Source organism: Podarcis bocagei (assembly GCF_964188305.1).
Source record: "Podarcis bocagei genome assembly, chromosome: 12".
Lineage (NCBI taxonomy): Eukaryota > Metazoa > Chordata > Lepidosauria > Squamata > Lacertidae > Podarcis > Podarcis bocagei.
The window spans coordinates 58,106,793-58,130,290 of record NC_138137.1 but is presented as its reverse complement, the minus strand read 5'-3'; the positions used below and the strand labels follow the sequence as shown (position 1 = coordinate 58,130,290).

The window sequence follows — 23,498 nt, the reverse complement described above, 5'->3', positions numbered from 1 at the left end:
TTGTTCACCTCACTTTCCACCCTACCAGGGTCAGTGCGCACCAGTTCAGACATGCTAGCAGAGGCTGATGGGAGTTTTGATAGCTCAAAACAGGTGGTTGGTGCAGACTGATCGAGCCTCTTCCTTCCTCTTCTCAAAAAACCCACTTTATTTTGCATGCAAAAAATAAAATAAAAACGCTTTGAGTAATACTTGCAATGTACGAAAAACTATGGTAAAAATGGAGTATTTTTTTAAACAATTCTAAACGATGACGTTGATGCTTAATGTCTGAATTTAAATTTGCAATGTAAAACTCAATTAAAAAAAAAAGATTTGACGTAAAAAAACCTCTTATTTTGCTTTCCCGCTCTGATTTTTGTCTTCTCTCCATTTACCACACCAATCTTTTTTTTTCCTTGAGTGGATATTTTTCACAGCTTTGTGGGGAAACTGCTCTTTCCCCCCTTCTTCTTCCTTTCATTTCTTGCCTGGTTAGATTTATAATCCCGCAAAAAGAGCCCTGCCGGCTTGAGCGCAACTGGACATTGCCTGGCACACCTGTACAAATTAAATTCAAAGAGGCTACTGCAGACAAAGTCTTGGTGATGCTTTCAATCCTGACGTGCAGTTCCTCCAGAGCGGCTGAGAAAAAACTGTCGTTTCCCTAAAACCTGGAGCAACCGACAGGGTGCCATCCAGATGTTGTTGGACTACAAGTCCCATAATTCCTAGCCACGGGACATCATCGTCTAGAAGGCACTGCGCTGGGGTGCCTCTGTTTGGGTCAGGAGGGGTCGCAGTGGGTGTGTTGCTGTTATCATTATTTGGAAGCAATAAGATGAATAAAAATTGATTTTCTTGGTTGGACTAGATGAGCCTATGAATCTATGATTCCATGACTACACCTCCCAAAATCCCCAGCCAGCTGGACAGGTAAAAGGTAAAGGTACCCCTGACCGTTAGGTCTTGAAATATACTCGGAGTCGAGAGTGGATTTCATGCTCTTTATTCATCTAATAGTGGTGAGGAGGAATGGAAGTTCCCCCAGAATGTCTGCCTTATATACATTATTTTCACAATGGGCCCCACGTGATTGGCTAGTTCCGGGATTCTCCTGTAGGCCAATCAGGTTGCGGATTCACTTCCACCTGGAGCTGGATTGGGTGGCTCCTGTGGACCAATCAGACTGCTGTATTCTGAATCCTATTGTTCTGGGACCAATCAGACTGCTGCATTCTGAATCCTATTGTTCTAGGACCAATCAGACTGCTGCATTCTGAATTCTATTGTTCTGGGACCAATCAGACTGCTGCATTTTGGAACCTATTCAACTCAGTACATAACAGGTCCACTCTGGGGTTACAGCGCTCATCTCGCTCTATAAGCTGAGGGAGCCGGTGTTTGTCCGCAGACAGCTTCCGGGTCATGTGGCCAGCATGACTAAGCCGCTTCTAGCAAACCAGAGCAGCGCACGGAAATGCCGTTTACCTTCCCGCCAGAGTGGTACCTATTTATCTACTTGCACTTCGTGCTTACGAACTGCTAGGTTGGCAGGAGCAGGGACCGAGCAACGGGAGCTCACCCCGTCGCTGGGATTCGAACCGCTGACCTTATGATCGGCAAGTCCTAGGCTCTGTCGTCAAAACCTTGGTTTTCGAGCAGAATGCGTTCCGGAAGTCCGTTCAACCAAAGAGACCAAGACCAAGGAGTGTCCTGCAGGCAATTGGAAGCCACGCCGGACGTTCAGCTTCCGAGGGAAAGTTCACAAACCAGAATACCTACTTCCAGGTTTGCAGCATTCGAGTTCCAAGTTGTTTGTGAACTAAGCTGTTCGAAAACTAAGGTACAACTATATAGAGACTACACATGTACAGGGCTCTGAGAATGAGGGAGAGAAAACATTATCTATTTCATAAAATCAACACATTGTAGAGTTAAAATAAAAAAATTCCTTCCAGTAGCACCTTAAAGACCAACTAAGTTAGTTCTTGGTATGAGCTTTCGTGTGCATGCACACTTCTTCAGATACACTGAAACAGAAGTTGCCAGATCCTTCGTCAACAGGCTCATCTCAGCTATCTGCCAATCTCCCATTCCCACCACCCTTCTGAGTAATACCCCTCCCCACCTTCTCACTATATAGAAGGATCTGGCAACTTCTGTTTCAGTGTATCTGAAGAAGTGTGCATGCACCCGAAAGCTCATACCAAGAACTAACTTAGTTGGTCTTTAAGGTGCTACTGGAAGGATTTTTTTTATTTTGACTATGGCAGACCAACACGGCTACCTATCTGTAACTGAAACATTGTAGAGTTGGAAGAGACCACGAAGGTCCTCTTGTAATTCAACCCTCTATAATGCAGGAATCGCAGCTAAAAAATTCCTGGCATCCAACATCTGCTCAAAAACCTCCAAGGAAGGAGATTTCTCCACCTTGTTTGTTTAATGAATTTATAAACCGGCCCCTATTTGGAACTGTCATGGTGGTACACAGGAAAAGGTTTCTTAAAACAACAAAATACAAAGTTTAAACAATAAATCGTCCCCTTTCTCAGTCCCATGAGGATAGGGCAAGGAGCGATGGGGACAGAAACTGGAGATTTTAAGCCAAGGATTTAGAAATGTTTCCTAAGTGTTAGATCAGGTCCATCGAATAAACTGGTCGCTCAGGAAGGTTCCGCAACCCTCATGCTGATTCAGTCAACTGGAAGCCCAGTTTGCACAACTCTTTACCAAAAGAAAAGAGTAACCCAGGCCACAAACCAAACCCCAAACAGCCATTTCTCCTGGTGCCAGCCCTGTGTGCCAACCCACTCTGAAGCCAGCGGTAAAAGCCACACCTGACGGTTTAAACGATCGCTTGAAATTTCCTCCTCCTTGATGGCTCCTGGACATTATCACTTCAACAGTATACTTGCAGATTTTAAAAAAGAAATAAAAATTTGGGTAGGAAAAGGAACTGTTCACAAGTCACGGTTTTTTTCCACTTGAAAAGTTGCCATACGTCAAGAGTGGCCAAAATTTGTTGTTGTTTAGTCATTTAGTCGTGTCTGACTCTTTGTGACCCCCTGGACCAGAGCACGCCAGGCACTCCTGTCTTCCACTGCCTCCCGCAGTTTGGTCAAACTCATGCTGGTAGCTTCAAGAACACTGTCCCACCATCTCGTCCTCTGTCGTCCCCTTCTCCTTGTGCCCTCCATCTTCCCCAGCATCAGGGTCTTTTCCAGGGAGTCTTCTCTTCTCATGAGGTGGCCAAAGTCTTGGAGCCTCAGCTTCAGGATCTGTCCTTCCAGTGAGCACTCAGGGCTGATCTCCTTAAGAATGGAGAGGTTTGATCTTCTTGCAGTCCATGGGACTCTCTAGAGTCTCCTCCAGCACCATAGTTCAAAAGCATCCATTCTTTGGCGATCAGCCTTCTTTATGGTCCAGCTCTCACTTCCATACATCACGACTGGGAAAACCAGAGCTTTAACTATATGGACCTTTGTTGGCAAGGTGATGTCTCTGCTTTTTAAGATGCTGAGTGGCCAAAATGGCAGCTTCTAAATGTTGCTGGAAACCAACTTCCCGGGCTGTCCTGTCCATTGGGCAGATGGAGGCAGCTGCCTCAGGCGGCGGACTCTGAGGGACATGGATGTGGTCCCTACTGTTGTCACTGCTGCCAGAGAAACTAGGAGAACTGACCACAGCGGGTCCCAGGTTCTGGCAAGTGGCAAGAGAAACTGGCAAAACTGGCAAAGCTGACATACAAATTGTGAGACAAGGACAATTGTGACTTTAGCGAAGAATGGGAACTTTTTACAAATTACCGTATTTTTCGCTCTATAACACGCACCCGACCATAACACGCACGTAGTTTTTAGAGGAGGAAAATCCGTAGGCATGCCACCCATAGGCATTCCCTCCATAACATGCACAGACATTTCCCCTTACTTTCTAGGAGGAAAAAAGTGAGTGTTATGGTGCAAAAAATACAGTATATAAAAAGACAACAAAATGAATTGGACTCCTTGGCAGGTTTTGAATAAACATACACAAATTTATTGAGGGTTAATATAGTAGATGGATAATAAAAGGATATATACAATTTTACAGTATGCAGAGAATAACATGAGTTGAGAAATCAGAGAGAGGAGCTGAGGGAAGTCTTGGGGGGAGGGTTGTTAGGGGAGGGGGGAAAAGGGGGAAATAATGAAGATTATTTGTTTTGATAATTGTTATGTTGAAATTGTTAATAAAAGACTTTTTTAAAAAAAGATGCTGACCCACTTGCTGACCCCAGTTCAGCGCCAGTCTGAGATCAAATGGTGCTCTGCGTGAGGGAAGCTTGCAGCGTTTGGGTCTTCTACATTTAGAGAAAAGGCAGAGAAAAGGCGACCCGTTGATGGTTATAATATGATGTGCGGCATCAAGAAAGCAGGTAGAGAAAAGTCATTCTCCCTCTCATAATGCTAGAATCCATGGAATCCAATGAATGTTGGAAGATTCAGGGCAGAGAAAAGAAAGGGCTTCTTCATGCGGCGCATAGTTAAACTACGGAACTCCCTGCCACTTGAGGCAGGAATGGCCACTGAGTGGATGGCTTTAAAAGAGGACTAGGTAAATTCATGGAGGAGAAAAGGGCAATTGATGGCTGCTTGCCTAGATGGCTGGGCTGGGCCTCCACAATCTGAGGTAAAAATGCTTCTGAATATCTTTTTTAAAAAAAAAATTATTGAGATTTTACACTAAACATAGGTTTTTAAAAATTACAAATAATTAAACCAACAATTACACATACAAAAAAGAAAAAACGGAAAAAAACACGAAAGCTAACAAGGAAGTTACCAAAAAAGAAACCTAAAAAGAAAAAAAGAAAGAAAAAAGAAGAAAAAGAGAAACAGTGTGATACAAAATACAAAATACAAAAAAAACAGGTAGTTGAAAAAGTAGAAAAAGAAGAGAAAAAAGGGAAAAAAATATCTTAAAAAAGAAATAATCCATAATTCAATATCTTTAAGTTCATTTGCTTATTTCCTTGACCTCCTCACACCTCCCCTTTTTGTAGTCCCATTTACAAAGTCCTTTCAGAAAATCCTTACCCTCTTTCATTTATCTTTATATTCTTAACCTATTATAACTATATATTTTCATCCATATAACTATCTATATTTACATATTCTTATTAGCCTTAATACCAAAACCACTTATTTTCAGTCCAACATCATTTTAACATTCATTAATTTTACAGTATTTCTGTAGATAGTCTTTAAATTTCTTCCAATCTTCTTCCACCGTTTCTTCTCCCTGGTCTCGGATTCTGCCAGTCATTTCTGCCAATTCCATATAGTCCATCATCTTCATCTGCCATTCTTCCAGAGTGGGTAAATCTTGTGTCTTCCAATACTTTGCAATAAGTATTCTTGCTGCTGTTGTAGCATACATTTAAAAAAGTTCTATCCTTCTTTGACACCAATTGGCCGACAATGCACAGGAGAAAGGCCTCTGGTTTCTTCAGGAAAGTATATTTAAATACCTTTTTCATTTCATTATATATCATCTCCCAGAAAGCCTTAATCCTTGGGCACGTCCACCAAAGGTGAAAGAATGTACCTTCAGTTTCTTTACATTTCCAACATTTATTATCGGGCAAGTGATAGATTTTTACAAGCTTGACTGGTGTCATGTACCACCTATAAATCATTTTCATAATATTCTCTCTTATGGCATTACATGCCGTAAATTTTATACCTGTGGTCCACAACTGTTCCCAGTCAGCAAACATGATGTTATGTCCAACGTCCTGTGCCCATTTAATCATAGCAGATTTAACCGTCTCGCCCTGAGTGTTCCATTTTAACAGCAAGTTATACATTCTTGAAAGTATCTTTGTTTTAGGATCTAACAGTTCTGTTTCCAACTTTGATTTTTCCACCTGGAAGCCAATTTTTTTGTCTAAATTGTAGGCCTCTCTTATTTGATAATAATGAAGCCAGTCTCGCACTTTATCTTTTAGTTTCTCAAAAAAAATGCTTCTGAACATCACAGACATCTGGTTGGCCACTATGAGAACAGCATGCTGGGTGGGACGCAGGTGGCGCTGTGGTCTAAACCACAGAGCCTAGGACTTGCCGATCGGAAGGTCGGCGGTTTGAATCCCTGTGACAGGGTGAGCTCCCGTTGCTCGGTCCCTGCTCCTGCCAACCTAGCAGTTCGAAAGCATGTCAAAGTGCAAGTAGATAAATAGGTACCGCTCCAGCAGGACGGTAAATGGTGTTTCCATGTGCTGCTCTGGTTCCCCAGAAGCGGCTTATTCATGCTGGCCACATGACCTGGAAGTTGTACGCCGGCTCCCTCAGCCAGTAAAGCGAGATAAGCACTGCAACCCTAAAGTCGTTCACGACTGGGACTAATGGTCAGGGGTGCCTTTACCTTTAGGGTGAGCCGGTGACCTGGACTCAGGAATTAAGTATTTTAAGTTCGAAAGCACACTGGTGCAAGTAGATAAATAGGTACCACTGCGGTGGGAAGGTAAACGTCGTTTCCATGCGCTCTGGCTTCCATTAATGTCCCATTGCACCAGAAGCGGTTTAGTCCTGCTGTACACGTGACCCGGAAAACTGTCTGTGGACAAACGCCCGTTCCCTCGGCCTGAAAAGCGAGATGAGTGCCTTTGACTGGACATCCAGGGGTCCTTTACCTTTACCTTTTTTTTTACTAGGTTGTTCTTGGCCTGATCCAGTAGCCTGTCATTACGTTCTTGAAAACCGAGTGCTTATGTATTCAGTTACGGCTGCAAGAATACTGATAGCCAGAAGTTGGAAATGTGAAACAACACCTACAATAATAGATTGGCAATCATTCCTGCTAGAGTACTTTCAATTAGCAAAGCTGACTGGAAAAGTCAGAGGAGCCCCAAATCAAAAAATATTCAGAGAATGGAGACCATTCAAAGAATATATAAGATTATATTGTAATAATAGCGTTATCCTAGCAGAACTGAATGATACTTGTATATGATAAACAAATGGAATAAATATACTAGACCAGGGGTCTGCAACCTTTAAGACAAAAAGAGCCACTTGGACCCATTTCCGAAGGGGAAAAAAAACTGGGAGCCACAAAACTATTGTGACATTTAAAACAAATATATCTCCAGAGCCGCGATCTGACAGCGGGCGGGAAGGTGACGTCGAGACTAACGCACGCACCGCCCCCATGCGACGTCACAGCCAGTACAGCGCCCGCCACAGTGGGGAGTGTTGGGGCACACCATGCGCCTCCTCCCCTCGCTAGTATCCGCCCTGGAGCCGCGGCAAAGGTGTAAAAGAGCCACCTGTGGCTCCGGAGCCGCGGGTTGCAGACCCCTGTACTAGACGAATATAGAGGAAAAGTTATAAAACAAACTGTGCAATAAAATTAAGACAATAGAAAAAGTGCAACGAAGACTTTATTAGAAAAGACAGGATGTTATAACCAATATTCATTTCTTATTGTTAGCTCTTTTTTGCTTTTTATTTTCTTGATCTTTTTTCTATTACATTTTTGCATTTCATTTTGATGTAACTATCTGTAATACAGTGGTACCTCAGGTTAAATACGCTTCAGGTTACAGACGCTTCAGGTTACAGACTCTGCTAACCCAGAAAAAGTGCTTCAGGTTAAGAACTTTGCTTCAGGATAAGAACAGAAATCGTGCTCCGGCGGCACAGCAGCAGCGGGAGGCCCCGTTAGCTAAAGTGGTGCTTCAGGTCAAGAACAGTTTCAGGTTAAGTACGGACCTCTGAAACAAATTAAGTACTTAACCTAAGGTACCACTGTATATATATAAGATGATCTTTTAAATCAATAAAGGTGAATTAAAATAAATAAATAAATAAATGAAAATAGAGTGCTGGAAACTCAGAAGACTGGAGTATGAACACAGCCTTTGAGAATCAGGAATATCAACAGGCTCCCCCCATTCCTGTCTATGGTATATACAGCTTGTGGCAAGATGTGGCAACAGGATTCGATCTCCTATCTGAGAGAAGGCAGAGACTCCCCTGTGGCCTCAACCTTTCCCAAGACAGAGAACTCCTTCCTGGATTTCCCCCTCCTTTCAGTGATGTTTTGCAAGGAAGGTTTTTCAGCAGTCGCTCTCCCGACGCACCTTTCAGTTGGACCCACATAAACTGGCACTTCCTCCTGGGGGGCGGGCGAGAGAAACCACACTTGCACCCTCAGCTGAAGGACGTTAGCCCACAGGGGAGGGGGGTTAGAGGGCCATGGGGTGCCGTGGGCTATAAAAAAGGGAGCTCAGCCACTGAAGCCCAAGGAAGGTACCAAACCGAGGATATCTTGAAGAGAGAGAACACGGATGGAGAAGAAGATGCAGAGATGCAAGCTGTTTCTGCTGCTCATCGCGGTGATCGCGGCAGCCCCCACAACCCGCACCCCCGTCAGCTACGAGCAGGTGGTGGCGGCAGGCGTGGACACCTACAACCAGGAGCAAAACCCGGAATTTGCCTTCCGACTGCTGGAAGCCGAGCCGCAGCCTGACTGGGTACGTAGTTCCTTGGCTTGTCTCCATCATCTAGTCTATCAGGCAGCAACTACAATGGAGCCTTGCAAGACGAAAAGAATCCGTTCTGTGATTCTCTTCGTCTAGCGGTTTTTTCGTCTTGGCAAAGCAAGCCCATTGACGGATTAGCGGATTAGCGCTATTAGCGGCTTATAGCGGCTTTTAGCGGCTTATCTGCTGATCGGATCCGCTGATAAGCGGCTTAGCGGCTTAGAAAAGGGGGGGGGGAGGAAAAAAAACCCCGCAGGAACTCGCAAGACATTGTCGTCTTGTGAAGCAAGCCCATAGGAAATTCGTTTTGCGAAGCACCTCCAAAACGGAAAACTCTTTCGTCTAGCAAGTTTTCCGTCTTGCGAGGCATTCGTTTTGTGGAGCACCACTGTATTCCTTCTAGAGTGGTACCTCGGGTTACAGACGCTTCAGGTTACAGACTCCGCTAACCCAGAAATAGTGCTTCAGGTTAAGAACTTTGCTTCAGGATGAGAACAGAAATTGGGCTCCGGTGGCACGGCGGCAGCAGGAGGCCCCATTAGCTAAAGCGGTGCTTCAGGTTAAGAACAGTTTTGGGTTAAGTACGGACCTCCGGGTTAAGTACTTAATTCGTTCCGGAGGTCTGTTCTTAACCTGAAACTGTTCTTAACCTGAAGCACCACTTTAGCTAATGGGGCCTCCTGCTGCCGCCGCGCCGCTGCCACACAATTTCTGTTCTCATCCTGAAGCAAAGTTCTTAACGCGAGGTACTATTTCTGGGTTAGCGGAGTCTGTAATCTGAAGCATCTGTAACCCGAGGTACCACTGTATAGGTAAAGGTAAAGGGACCCCTGACCATTAGGTCCAGTCGTGACCGACTCTGGGGTTGCGGTGCTCATCTCGCTTTATTGGCCAAGGGAGCCGGCGTACAGCTTCTGGGTCTTGTGGCCAGCATGACTAAGCCGCTTCTGGCGAACCAGAGCAGCGCACGGAAGCGCCGTTTACCTTTCCACCGGAGCGGTACCTATTGATCTACTTGCACTTTGTTCGCTTCAGGATGCGAACGGGGCTCCGGAACGGATCCCGATCGCATCCAGAGGTACCACTGCACTTTTACATCTTATTCAATTTTTTTTACTTCCATCAGTCCTGTCTGAAAATTTTCCAGCCTAATCTCTCAGCATGCATTTCTTATTTTCCCTGTTACATTTCAAACTAATAACCAATATCTCTGTCTTTTTCTGTTTTGTAACACTTCGCATATTTCTCCTTACAAAACTCCTTGTAGTCCTACTAGCGTAATCTGTCAATTACAGTTGCTCTTCAAATAATTCATGTACTTCTTCCGATCATCTGTAAATCTCTGGTCCCGCAGGTTTCGAATCCTTCCTGTCATTTTGTCCAATTCTGCGTAGTCCATTTATTTTGTCTGCCATTCTTCTTTCGTCGGAATTTCTTCTTGCTTCCATTTCTGGGCTAACAATATCCTTGCCGCTGTCGTTGCATATAAGAACAGTTTGACATCTTGTCTATTAATGTATTGGCCTATAATATCAAGTAAAAATGCTTCTGGTTTTTTTAAGAATGTATATTTCAACATCTTTTTCATCTCATTATATAGCATTTCCAGGAAGTTCTTCATTCTAGGAGCACGGCAGATACACTTATTTCCTCCTTTCCTTGCACTTTTCCATCTTGAGTTGAGAATTTGTAGCAAAGATCTTGCACCTGAGTTTGCTTCTTTCCTCCTCCCTCCCAGTCCATTTCCCCTTTTGTGTCGTGTCTTTTTCAATATTGTAAAAACTGAAGACCGGGACTGTCTTTTCCAGTATCTGTCAACTGCTCAGGGAGCCTGGCTGAAGAGGGAAATTAGAAACTCTTTAAATGTATTTTCCCCCCTATCCGTTTTGCTCAATGTCTCCACAGGATGCTTCTGGTGAAACTACCCAGGCTATAAAGTTCTCTATCAAGGAAACGGTTTGCCCCACATCAGAGAAGAAAAATGTCTCCCAGTGTGAATACAAAGAGGATGGGGTAAGTCTGGGTGCCCCCCCCGTAAGATATTGCCAACTTTTCACTGCCTTTAACGGCAGCTGGGTCTGCAAATAAATTAGGAAGGTGGCACAGTTCCTGCACATAAGCTTTCTTTTCCCAAGCCCTGCGCCCCCCCCCCCATTTAAGCCTGGGAATCCAGGTGACATTATTAGTCAGTGTGGCTAATAATAATAATAATAATAATAATAATAATAATAATAATAATTTATCCCCCGTCCATCTGGCTGGGCCTTCCCAGCCACTCTGGGTGGTTTCCAACCAAATATTAAAATACAGTAATGCATCGAACATTAAAAGCTTCCCTAAACATAGTCTTCTTCTTTGGCGATCATTCGTAGCCGAGTAAGATTGTCTTCCATAAACACAGTTTTAACAGTGCGTCCATAAGTGACTGTGGAGGCCGATTCTGGATCCACACGTCCTTCCACAGTGGGGATATTGGTTTCCGGGTGGGAGTTGATCACGGTGTGGATTTGCCAAGTGTGCCTTCCTCTTAGCATGTTTCTCCCTTGCGTCCTGAGTTCGAGTGTCTTCAAAGCTTTTTATTTATTTATTTATTTATACATACATACATACATACATACATACATACATACATACATACATACTCTGCCCATCTGGCTGGGTTTCCCCAGCCACTCTGGGCAGCTTCCAGCAAAATATTAAAATACAGTAATTCAACAAATATGAAAAGCTTCCCTAAACAGGCCTGCCTTCAGATGTGTTCTAAAAGTCAGATAGTTGTTTATTTCCTTGACATCTGACAGGAGGGCATTCCACAGGGTGGGCGCCACCACCGAGAAGGCCCTCTGCGTGGTTCCCTGTAACCTCACTTCTCATTATGGGATATAAACAAACAAAATGATTTAATTTCTGCCCATGTGTAAAACTTTTTTGGGGTGGCGGAGAGCCACGGCAAGACTCCTTACGGGGTCTTCGCCACGGGATCACATTCACCCGGTGCTATACCAGCTGCACTGGCTCCCGGTGGAGTACAGGATCAGGTTCAAGGTGCTGGTTTTAACCTTTAAAGCGCTATACGGCCTAGGACCCTTGTACCTATGGGACCGCCTCTCCTGGTATGTCCCATGGAGGACCTTACGGTCTTCAAACAAAAACATCATGGAGGTCCCGGGCCGCAGGGAGATTAGGCTGGCCTCAACTAGAGCCAGGGCTTTTTCGGCCGTGGCCCCGATCTGGTGGAACGCTCTGTCCCAAGAGACTAGGGCCCTGCGGGACTTGACATCTTTCCGCAGGGCCTGCAAGACAGAGCTGTTCCACCAGGTCTTTGATCAGGGCACAGTCTGACCCCCTCTCTCCTCACAGAACTCTAGCCCAATGGTTGCCATTAATTTGGTTCTGAATTGATTTTAGAATGAATTGACTTTAGAACGTATTTCAATTAATTGATTGTGATTTCATGTGTTACTTTTACTGTTGTTAGCCACTCTGAGCTCAGCTTTGGCTGGGGAGGGTTGGATATAAATAAAATACTATTATTATTATTATTATTATTATTATTATTATTATTATTATTATCCAGTCCAGGCCCCTGCAATGCAGGAATTTTTCACTCCATGTGGGAATCGAACCCGCAACCTTGAGATCACGGGTCTCATACCCCAACCGACCGAGCTGTTCTGTAGGTTTTAAAGTATTGCTGCAATTTTTTATTCTATTGTTTTTTTCTTTTGGTAAACCTCTGAGGTTTACCCCCTTTTGTTTAGCACTCAAGCGGTGTATACATTTTATGAAATAAATAAATAAACAAACCGAATCAATCAATGAATGCCTAGAGTGGATGTGGCCCATATCTCTTCTTCTGTGGGCCTTTGACGTAGGACTTTTCTATAGCGCTGATGACTTACTCCTTTCCTCTTTCCTCAAACAGCTGGACAAAGACTGCTCTGGCTTCTATTCGACCCAGCAAAGTCCGCCTTTAATTATCGTGCAATGTGAGGACGTGGATCAAGAGGTAAGAGAGACAGGGCGCTGGCGAAATTTGGGACGGGGTGGGGGTGGGGGTACAATGTGCGGAGACCCCGTCTGAAGCCCTGGAGAGCAGCTGCCAGTCAGAGCCAATAACTGCTAATGTCCTGACTCAGTAGGCAGCTTCCGATCTGCACAGCGTTCCCGGTGTTTTTCATCCCCAGATTCTGGGATGAAAAATGCTTTTGAGCATGTGCAGAGTGTGATAGGAAGTAGATGGTCGGGTTTTCTATTTTTTGTAAATAAAATTTGTAAATGGAATTGTTTTTATATGTAATAATAATAATAATAATTTAAAAGGATAGGTTGCTTTATCATACAGTATATGGGTTTGCCAGCCCAGGCTCCTTTGGGAGAAAGCATGGGAGAATGATTATGCTCCCCTGTACAAAGTAGGAAAATAGCAATAATCCCCCACATTTCCACCCCCCCCTCTCTCGGGCTCGATGTTATTGTACTCACACGACTGTGACTAAATTTAAGAAGTGCTTTAAGATGGGTTGCATCAATAGGAGTATAGCATCTAGATCAAGGGAAGTAATAGTGCCACTGTATTCTGCTCTGGTCAGACCTCACCTGGAGTACTGTGTCCAGTTCTGGGCACCACAGTTCAAGAAGGACACTGACAAACTGGAACGTGTCCAGAGGAGGGCAACCAAAATGGACAAAGGCCTGGAAACGATGCCTTATGAGGAACGGCTAAGGGAGCTGGGCATGTTTAGCCTGGAGAAGAGGAGGTTAAGGGGTGATATGATAGCCATGTTCAAATATAGAAAAGGATGTCATATAGAGGAGGGAGAAAGGTTGTTTTCTGCTGCTCCAGAGAAGCGGACACGGAGCAATGGATCCAAACTACAAGAAAGAAGATTCCACCTAAACATTAGGAAGAACTTCCTGACAGTAAGAGCTGTTTGACAGTGGGATTTGCTGCCAAGGAGTGTGGTGGAGTCTCCTGCTTTGGAGGTCTTTAAGCAGAGGCTTGACAACCATATGTCAGGAGTGCTCTGATGGTGTTTCCTGCTTGGCAGGGGGTTGGACTCGATGGCCCTTGTGGTCTCTTCCAACTCTATGATTCTATGATGAATGCTAGCAGCTTTTAAAACTTGGTTCTAAAATGATGGGCTCAGGTGAATTTTCTTCCCTTGCCCGCATGGCTGCATCAAACCATGTTAAAAAGGTAAAGGTACCCCTGCCCGTACGGGCCAGTCGTGTCCAACTCTAGGGTTGCGTGCTCATCTCGCTCTAGAGGCCGTGAGCCGGCGCCATCCGAAGACACTCCCGGGTCACGTGGCCAGCGTGACGAAGCTGCATCTGGCGAGCCAGCGCAGCACACGGAAATGCCGTTTACCTTCCCGCTATAAAGCGGTACCTATTTATCTACTTGCACTTAGGGGTGCTTTTGAACTGCTAGGTGGGCAGGAGCAGGGACTGAGCAACGGGAGCTCACCCCGCCGCGGGGATTCGAACCGCCGACCTTTCGATCGGCAAGTCCTAGGCACTGAGGTTTTACCCACAGTGCCACCTGCGTCCCCAAACCATGTTGGGGAACCCAAAAATGTGTCCCGTTCTGAAATGTGAAAAGCAAATTGCAATTCTGCGTGTAGCTCTCAGGAGAGAAGCAATGACTGGATAATGCAGACAGGGGAAACTTTGGGGCGGCTGAACTATAACTCCCATCAACCCTGGCCACTGAGCCTACATGCTGAGGCTGGTGGGAGTTGTAGTTCCACAACAAATGGAAGGCCAAAGGTTCATCACCCCTGGGGTAGTACTCAGAGTTTGAAAGCATCCTAAGAGCTCAGTACAGTGGTACCTTGGTACTCAAACGCCTTGGTTCCCAAACACCAAAAACCTGAAAGTAAGTGTTCCGGTTTTCGAACGTTTTTCGGAAGCCGAATGTCCGACACGGCTGTTGGCTATTGTTTCCAGGGTGCCTGCAGCAATCGGAAGCTGCACCTTGGTTTTTGAAATTTTTGGAAGTCTTGTTGTTGTTGTTGTTGTTGTTTAGTCGTTTAGTCGCGTCCGACTCTTCATGACCCCATGGACCAGAGCAGGCCAGGCACTCCTGTCTTCCACTGCCTCCCGCAGTTTGGTCCAACTTATGCTGGTAGCTTCGAGAACACTGTCCCACCATCTCATCCTCCGTCGTCCCCTTCTCCTTGTTTCCTCCATCTTTCCCAACATCAGGGTCTTTTCCAGGGAGTCTTCTCTTCTCCTGAGGTGGCCAAAGTCTTGGAGCCTCAGCTTCAGGATCTGTCCTTCCAGTGAGCACTCAGGGCTGATTTCCTTGAGAATGGAGAGGTTTGATCTTCTTGCAGTCCATGGGACTCTCAAGAGTCTCCTCCAGCACCATAATTCAAAAGCATCCATTCTTCGGCAATCAGCCTTCTTTATGGTCCAGCTCTCACTTCCATACATCACTACTGGGAAAGCCATAGCTAACTATACGGACCTTTGTTGGCAAGGTGATGTCTCTACTTTTTAAGATGCTGTCTAGGTTTGTCATCACTTTTCTCCCAAGAAGCAGGCGTCTTTTAATTTCGTGACTGCTGTCACCATCTGCAGTGATCATGGAGCCCAAGAAAGTAAAATCTCTCACTGCCTCCATTTCTTCCCCTTCTATTTGCCAGGAGTTGATGTGTGGCCATGATCTTACTATCGTTAAATAGTAAAATTCATGTGAAATTGCTGTTTTAGGGTTGGTTTTTAAAAGTCTGGAACGGATTAATCCATTTTGCGTTACTTTCTATGAGAAAGTGCGCCTTGGTTTTGGAACGCTTTGGTTTTGGAACGGATTAAGTTTGAGGACCAAGGTGCCACTGTATCGGCTTTGTGTAGTAATAAATGAGTATTGCAAATGCACACTCACTGTTTGTACTCACTATTTTCTCTCTTATCTCTTAGCTGAGTCGTATAACAAGGGGACGCTGGAGAAGGTTCTGGAGGGGAGCCAAAAGATTTGTGAAGAGACACGGCGTGAGGATTGCCTTAGCAGCGCTTCGGTTTGGATAGAGAACTCCAGAAGAAAAGGAAGTTTAAATGATCCCCGTCCCAAGGTGCTCTCTGCACCAGCCTCACGTTAAAGGGATCTAGAAGTTCCGCTTTGCTTTTTACACTGTTTCTCTTTCACTTCTTCCAGCCCAGATAACTTCCACAAGGCTGCAGTGCATAATGATAAAATGCCCTGCAAAAATAAAAATAAAAACCTTCTTTGCTCCAAAACCAAGTGTTTGTTAACTGTACTGTACAGACTTTGATGCGAGGCTGGTCCAAATGACACATGAGCAAACCATGTTGGCCTGAGCATATTTGCTTGTTTTTTTAAACAATTGTGGAGGTAAAGTAAAGGTAAAGGGACCCCTGACCATTAGGTCCAGTCATGGCCGACTCTGGGGTTGCGGCACTCATCTCGCTTTATTGGCCGAGGGAGCCGGCGTACAGATTCCGGGTCATGTGGCCACCATGACTAAGCCGCTTCTGGCGAACCAGAGCAGCGCACGGAAACACCGTTTACCTTCCAGCCGGAGCAGTACCTATTTATCTACTTGCACTTTGACGTGCTTTCGAACTGCTAGGTTGGCAGGAGCTGGGACCGAGCAACGGGAGCTCACGCCGTCGCAGGGATTTGAACCGCCGACCTTCTGATCGGCAAGCCCTAGGCTCTGTGGCTTAGCACACAGCGCCACCCGCGTCCCTTAATTGTGGAGGTACAATGTGCTAAAGGGCAGATAGAGGGCGCTGTTCTTGGCCTCTGACATGACAGCAACCTAGTGCAAATATAGTACAGAGAGGTACAGTCATGATAAAACCTGAAGACCCTTTCGGCTCTCTCTGGAGAACTGTGCGGAGAATTGAATTTAAGTGTGCTGGTCCCGGGGGGGGGGGGGTACCGTGCGGCGTGGTCTGAGTCCGGTCCTAGGTCGAGAGTCTGGATGCTGTCTGACAAGGGCGAAGAAGGGTCCAAGGCAAGGAGCCGGGCGTGGTTAGGAACTCCAGAAGAGCAGATCAGGGTGCTGGCAGGAACAGGTTTCCAACGATGTTGCTCCCGCAACCTGGGACTGGGCTGACTGGTCCCAGCCCACAGGAGACCCGCCTCTCCTGGCCTTAAGGCGAGCACTCCTCCTGGGAGAGACCAGTTCCCTCTGCCTCTCTGCCCTGAGCCTCTGCAGCTCAGGAGAGGCTGGAGGGTTACTGGACCCAGAGGCAACCTCACCTTCCCCTGACAGGGCTGGGAGAGGAGCACCTGCAGGCAATGGGTCCTCCATCACCTCTGGGTTTTTTTTAAAAAAAATCATATTTATTAGAGTTTCCAATAATATAGAAATATAACAGAAAAGAAAAGATAGAAAAGATAGAAATATATTTAAAACCTTACTTTCGTTACCTTCTTTCTAGGACTCCCTCCTCCCCCTCCCGACTATATTCCCCTTTCATTAATTTGGTTCCACAAGCTCTCACTCCCAGTTTAAAACTTAATATGTTTAACCCATTAACCAATTTAAATTATACAATCTTACCATCACCCCTCATCGTTAACAGAAAAAGAAAAAAGATTTTCCCCCAAGATCTACCCCAATTTCCTTCCACGAATTCCCTTTTTTGTCAGCCTGGAGGTCTCAAGTCCATGGGCAGATTTTTTCCCATTCCACCTTGCCGGTTTTCTTTTAATTTGTTTATTTTAATGATGTTTAACTTCAAAAATCCAGTCAAATAGAGGCCTTTAATTTCCTTGGTCTTTGTTGCTCCTCCCATTGTTCTTTCCGTGTCGTAGTTAGTCCTTTGTTCTTTTTATTCCTTACTTTCTCAGGTTTCTTGTCTTGTTCAGCTGCTAAAACGTTCTTATTCCGAGATCTGGTATCTCTACAGAGGTTTGTTGTTCAGGAACAAAAACCTACGTCGAGTCCCTTCCTTTCTTCAATAGAAAATTCTATTGTCTCCTTTTAATGTAAACACCTCTGTAGACAAAATACTATTTCAGTTTTGCAGCTTTCCCAGAAGATAAGTCCTGTGCGAATCCCAGAGTAATTTTCCACGTACGACTCGATGGCCCTTGTGGTCTCTTCCAACTCTATGATTCTATGATTCTATGATTCTATGACCACTTGTAATGTCCCGAAACCCCTCTAGGGGGATTGTAGTAACTTTGTATCCTCTAATCCAAAAGTCAAATTGTTGTTCCTTATTTTCCGACAGTTTATATCCATATTATGTCAAATTATAACAGAATTAGCCAGCAAAATCCTTGTAACAAAGTCCTCTTTATATTCTCCAGCTTTGACAGCTACTTTGACAGCTGTCAAAGTCTCCGTCTCTCTTCGCCAGGCTCTACGAATCGCCCCGGTTCCCAGGGGGGGTTGCATTTTCCCTCTCACCCTCCACTCTTCTCCTCCAGCACAATTCTTGTAATTTCCCATCGTGGAATTAATGATTTTTATCAGCAATAAACTTCTCTTTCGATCTTGGTTACCCAGTCCTTGTTTTAGAATGTTTACAATCAGGGGGGGACTGACTTCCTTTTTAGATCACCCCCGCTCGTGCCGAATCCGAAATTTTTTTCTTTTTTTCTCCTTTTGTACCCGGTTTCCCAGTTACTCACGGGTTGTTGTTGATAGTCCGAATTTCCAATGGAAGAAGCCAGCGCTCTCTGTCGAATGGCATGCGGCTGCGCTCGGCAGGGGAAGCGGTGGACTCAAAGCACCACGCCACTCCCCAGCACCCGATCCGAAGCCTTTAAAAAGGCTCCTTCACGAGTCGGGAGGGCGCTAGCGGTGCCAGCCGAGTCCCCATGTCCACGGGCTCCGTGCCCGTGGTTTTTAAGGGTCCCCGCGTCGCCGGCGCGGTAGGACCCAGCCCCTGCCGAGCAGACTCCCTCCGGAGCTCGGAGGGAGTCCGCCATTCGGCGATGGCGCCAACCCGGAAGTCCTTTCGGTCCTCGATCACCTCTGGAGCCAGAGCGGATTCAGCTGGTGTCTGCTCCTGAGGATCCAGCACAGGTGAGGGCCCTTCAGATTCAAGCCCCTGCCCCAGCTCAGCTGGCCCTGGAGGCAGGGACTCCTGTGCAGGCTGGGATTCCTCCGGTTCAGCCTCTGAATCAGATTCCCAGGCCGTCACACCAAGATTGGAAAAATGAGAAGCTGAGAGAGCTGAAATTGACAGTTCCTTCCACCCGCACAGCTCACAGCAGAGGTAGCACAATGGCAATTGCTCCAAGCACATTTAAACATGATTAGATTTTACATCTAGCCCCGTCCACCTTTAAAGAAACGTTCCCCATGAAAAGACTTAGGTTAGAATAAATCACAGACACTTAGCTTAGATCTTTACTCACAGAGTTTCTGAAAATTACAATAAACAAGACTCCATCTGCTGCCAGTAAAATAAAGGAGAAAATTTTCCAACTGACCTAAAAAGAAAGAACTCGGTTATCTTACAAAAGAATCACGCAGTCTTTCCATTAGCAAAGATACAGGCTGTAGAAATCTCCTTTCAGAGAGATTATTCATTTGCTGAGCTGGGAGCCAAGTTGCATGGCTCCTTCTTTGAGGAAAGCTGCAGAGAGAGAGAAAGCGGGAGGGTGGGGAAGCAAAGGCTTCTGGGAGCCTGCTCTATCCATAGTGGCAACTTGACTTCAGAGCTCAGGTTAACCCTTTCATGCACACAAGTGTGAGTCAGAGGAAGCAAATCATCTGGCTTCTTTTGCACGCAATCAAAATGAGATTGTCATTTTTTTGTATTTGACGCCATCAAAGCTATCTAAGATGTATAAAAATATCTCGAACAAATGCTGGCGGTGTGTGTTCTCTGAAGGAAACCTGATTCATATGTGGTGGTCATGCCCCAATGTTATATACAATGAACTGAAAAAAAATATAAGGATAACTTTTTCCAAAAAACCTGAGGCCTTCCTACTTGGAATCGTAGGTAGAGAGTTACCAAAAAATGCAAAAGAATATTTTTTGTACGCAACTGCGGCCGCAAGAATCTTGGTTGCACAGAACTGGAAGGGGGAGAGAGTTCCTACTAAAACAGAATGGCAGAATAAATTGGTAGAATTTGCCGAGACGGCTCAAATGACAAATAGGCTGAGAGGCAATATATATCAAAACTTTATTCAAAAATTGGATGTGATTAAGAAATATTTAATGAAATACAATAGCGGTGTGGTGTCTATGACAGTGTTTGAATGATTTCTGTATATATGCTAGATAAAACTAAAGCAAAAGTACCTCAGGTACCTCGGGTTAAGTACTTAATTCGTTCCGGAGGTCCATTCTTAAACTGAAACTGTTCTTAACCTGAAGCACCACTTTAGCTAATGGGGCCTACCGCTGCCGCCACGCGATTTCTGTTCTCATCCTGAAGCAAAGTTCTTAACCTGAGGTACTATTTCTGGGTTAGCGGAGTCTGTAACCTGAAGCGTCTGTAACCCGAGGTACCACTGTACAGTGGTACCTTGGGTTACATGCGCTTCAGGTTACATACGCTTCAGGTTACAGACTCCACTAACCCAGAAATAGTGCTTCAGGTTAAGAACTTTGCTTCAGGATGAGAACAGAAATCGTGCTCTGGCAGCGCGGCAGCAGCAGGAGGCCCCATTAGCTAAAGTGGTGCTTCAGGTTAAGAAAAGTTTCAGGTTAAGTACGGACCTCCAGAATGAATTAAATGCTTAACCTGAGTTACCACTGTATAACAATGTAATGTGGTCAAGCAAACTTAATAAAACAAATTTAAATAATAAAAGTGAGATCGTCTCCCCCAAAATGGCACCCTAGAAGCGTCTCACCCAATTTCACTCCTATAGTAACGGTTAATCAATCAATCATTTAATTACTTGATCCTCACGGAAGCCGGAAACCCTTGTGAGCAGGCAAAGAGGACCACCGGAGCGAAGGTTGCCGCTTAGCGTGGAGTAAAACAGATGGAGACTTGGCGCGGGATGTTTCCAAAGCCGCTGACCTCTGGGGTGAGGTCAATTTTGGTGACTCCCGGAGGGTGTCTGAGATGAAAACTTTGCAGAATAGTGGTGAGATACAGGAAGAGCTGCATCCGGGCCAATCCTTCACCCAGACAGATTCTCTTCCCTGCAGGAGGAAGAAAGGAGACGCTGCAGTCCAGGTATTTCCCAAATCTAGCCAGCTTTTTTAAAAGATTAGGGATACAGTGGTGCCTCGCAAGACGAAAAGAATCCGTTCTGTGATTCTCTTCGTCTAGCGGTTTTTTTCGTCTTGCGAAGCAAGCCCATTGAAGGATTAGCGGATTAGCGCTATTAGCGGCTTTTAGCGGCTTATCGGCTTATCGGATCAGCTGATAAGCGGCTTAGCGGCTTAGAAAAAGGGGGGGAAGGGGAAAAACCCCGCAGGAACTCGCAAGACATTTTCGTCTTGCGAAGCAAGCCCATAGGAGATTTGTTTTGCGAAGCACCTCCAAAATGGAAAACTCTTTCGTCTAGCGAGTTTTCCGTCTTGCGAGGCATTCGTCTTGCGGGGCACCACTGTATTCACGGAGGAATATTCTCTACTGAAAGAAAACTACAGGAAAATGATGTATAGAAGGCATATAACACCAGTTATTGTATAAAACCAGCTCAAATATATGTTGGAAATGTAAGGAAAAAGAAGGGACTTTCTACCATATGTGGTGGGATTGCAGGGAAATTAAAAAATATGGGGAAATGATATATAACGAGTTGAAGAAAATGTTTAAATTAACATTTGCAAAAAAAAAGCCAGAAACATTTTTGTTAGGGATTGTAGGAAAAGGAAGGAAGATGAAGGACATATTTATGTACGTGACAACGGTGGCAAGAGTCTTAATAGCACAAGGATGGAAGAATGAAGAAACCCCGACAAAAGAGCAGTGGCAAGAGAAACTGATGGACTATACGGAACTGGCAAAATTGACGTACAAAGTGTGTGACGAGGACAACCGTGACTTTAAAGAAGAATGGGAACCATTTACAAAGTACTTAAAGAAACAACAAAACGAACTGGACTCCTTGGCAGGTTTTGAATAAACATACACAAATTTATTTGTTAATATAATAGATGGATAATTTAGGGATTTTTACATTTTTTTATAACATGCAGAGAATAATTTGTGTTAAAAAACCAGAAAGAGGAATACCTCCATGGTGGGGTATTGTAAGAAAGTAAAATGCTTCTGGGAAATGATATATAATGAGATGAAGAAAATGTTGAGGTATACATTTGCGGAAAAAAACAGAAACATTTTTACTTGGCATTGTAGGTACAGAAATTAATAGACAGGACAAAAATCTGTTTTTATATGCAACTATAGCAGCGAGAGTATTACTAGCCCAGCGATGGAAACAGGAAGAATTACCAACAAAGGAGGATTGGCAAATAAAAATGATAGAGTATGCAGAACTGGCAAAGTTGACTGGGAGAATTCGGAACCAGAAAGACCAGGACTTCCTTAAGGATTGGAAGAAATATATGACTTATTTGAAAGACAATTGCATTAATGTAACATCGCTTGTAGGTTTACAAGAAGTTTTGTAAGGGGGGCTATATAAATGATTGCAAAATGATTTAGGAAGGAAATAATCAGGAAAGGAAGTTTAAAAGCATTCATTATAATAATAAAATGCAAGATTAGATAGCAAAATTGAAAATCACTAGACAGGATTGATGGAAGTCTCGGGCTATAATGACCCAAATGAAGATGATGCGATGTGATGTGAAGCTTTGTTTGGAAAACATAGGCAAAAATTAATTTTTTAAAAAAGAAGATAGAGAGGTAAAATTGACTCTCCCCCCCTCGCCCTGCTGACATGTGACCCACAAGAAGTTGTGACCCTTTGTGAAGGAAATGGTCTCCCAGCCATAGCTGTCAACTTACAGATTTGAAAATAAGGGACCAGCAGCCTCAGAAATAAGGGATCAGCAGCCAAAATAAGGGCTCAGCAATTACTTTGATAAAATACATATTTTGTTGCGTGCAAATGGCTTTAGATACCTATTAGGTCCATAAATTACCATATAGCATATAATCAACACAAAAAACAGCAACAATTTGTTGTTGACAAAGGACAACTGGACATAGAAAGGGCCCCATTACCTTCAGTAGCTTATTTAAGGGACATCATCAATAAGGGACAGAAGCGGGACATGGCGCTGGGATAAGGGACTGTCCCTCCAAATAAGGGACGCTTGACAGCTATGCTCCCAGCCCCGATCGAATCTGACCCACTACTTTTTGTGGGAAAGGAAAAGGTAGAGATCCCCACCTGTGGAAAAGGGAATGTCGGCTCCGTTCTTCTTGAAATTCCCTTTTTCATCCAGGAAATGTTCTGGGGTGAACTGGAAGGGGTTGTCGTATTGCTTGGGGTCGTGCAGTGCAGAACTCAGGATGGGGAAGACGGAGGAACCCTGTTGTGGAAAGCCAAGAAGGCAAAATACATCAAGCCCTACTTTGGAAGAGCTCGTTGTGGTTCTCTTCCAGGATGCTAATATTCAGGCAGCTTCCAGGGAGCAGAGGTGGTCCAGAAAGCAACTCCTCTCTAACGAACTATTCAGAACTGGCAAAGTTAACGGCGAACATAAGAAATCAATACCATGGGCAATTTACGGGTGAGTGGAAGCCTTTTTTGGGGATTATTTGGAGGGGGGGAACATAACCAAATGAAATTGTGGGCAGGATTTGAAATGTGAGCAATGGGAATAAAGCTATAATATATGAAACATGTGGAATGAAATATGTGGAAATATGTGAAATTTGCTGCCAAGGAGTGTGGTGGAGTCTCCTCCTTTGGAGGTCTTTAAGCAGAGGCTTGACAACCATATGTCAGGAGTGCTCTGATGGTGTTTCCTGCTTGGCAGGGGGTTGGACTCGATGGCCCTTGCGGTCTCTTCCAACTCTATGATTCTATGAAACAGGGGGAGATGTATCAGATGAAATAGGTGATATAACAGAGGAATATGTATTAGGTGAAATGTCT

At 44.7% G+C, this 23,498-nt stretch overlaps 3 protein-coding genes across 3 annotated transcripts in view; 2 read left to right on the top strand and 1 right to left on the bottom strand.

Annotated features, from left to right (window-relative positions):
- LOC308569544 (uncharacterized protein) overlaps window positions 1–23,498 on the top strand; it is a 201,715-nt gene that overhangs the window by 52,962 nt on the left and 125,255 nt on the right. The window lies entirely within an intron of this gene.
- Window positions 1–23,498, bottom strand: part of LOC308569628 (cytochrome P450 2C25-like) — a 189,277-nt gene that overhangs the window by 150,652 nt on the left and 15,127 nt on the right. The window contains exons 8-9 of the mRNA XM_081163775.1: window positions 22,788–22,929; window positions 20,210–20,619 (exon numbers count right to left, since the gene is read on the bottom strand). Coding sequence (XP_081019901.1) covers window positions 20,438–20,619; window positions 22,788–22,929 — 324 coding nt within the window. The 3' untranslated portion in view covers window positions 20,210–20,437. The remainder of the gene's footprint in view (window positions 1–20,209; window positions 20,620–22,787; window positions 22,930–23,498) is intronic.
- Window positions 7,869–16,589, top strand: LOC308569719 (cathelicidin-2-like). The gene is made up of 4 exons (XM_081163975.1): window positions 7,869–8,506; window positions 10,421–10,528; window positions 12,441–12,524; window positions 15,443–16,589. The coding sequence occupies exons 1-4, from the start codon at window positions 8,321–8,323 to the stop codon at window positions 15,548–15,550; spliced, it is 486 nt and encodes a 161-aa protein (XP_081020101.1). The 5' UTR covers window positions 7,869–8,320; the 3' UTR covers window positions 15,551–16,589.

What these genes read in the sequence shown, in the direction of transcription:
- LOC308569719 (XM_081163975.1), top strand. Translation starts at nt 8,321, where the DNA reads ATGGAGAAGAAGATGCAGAGATGCAAGCTGTTTCTGCTGCTCATCGCG. An exon ending in CCGAGCCGCAGCCTGACTGG is followed by an intron (nt 8,507 to 10,420) that starts GTACGTAGTTCC and finishes ATGTCTCCACAG; the next exon opens with GATGCTTCTGGTGAAACTAC. An exon ending in GTGAATACAAAGAGGATGGG is followed by an intron (nt 10,529 to 12,440) that starts GTAAGTCTGGGT and finishes TTCCTCAAACAG; the next exon opens with CTGGACAAAGACTGCTCTGG.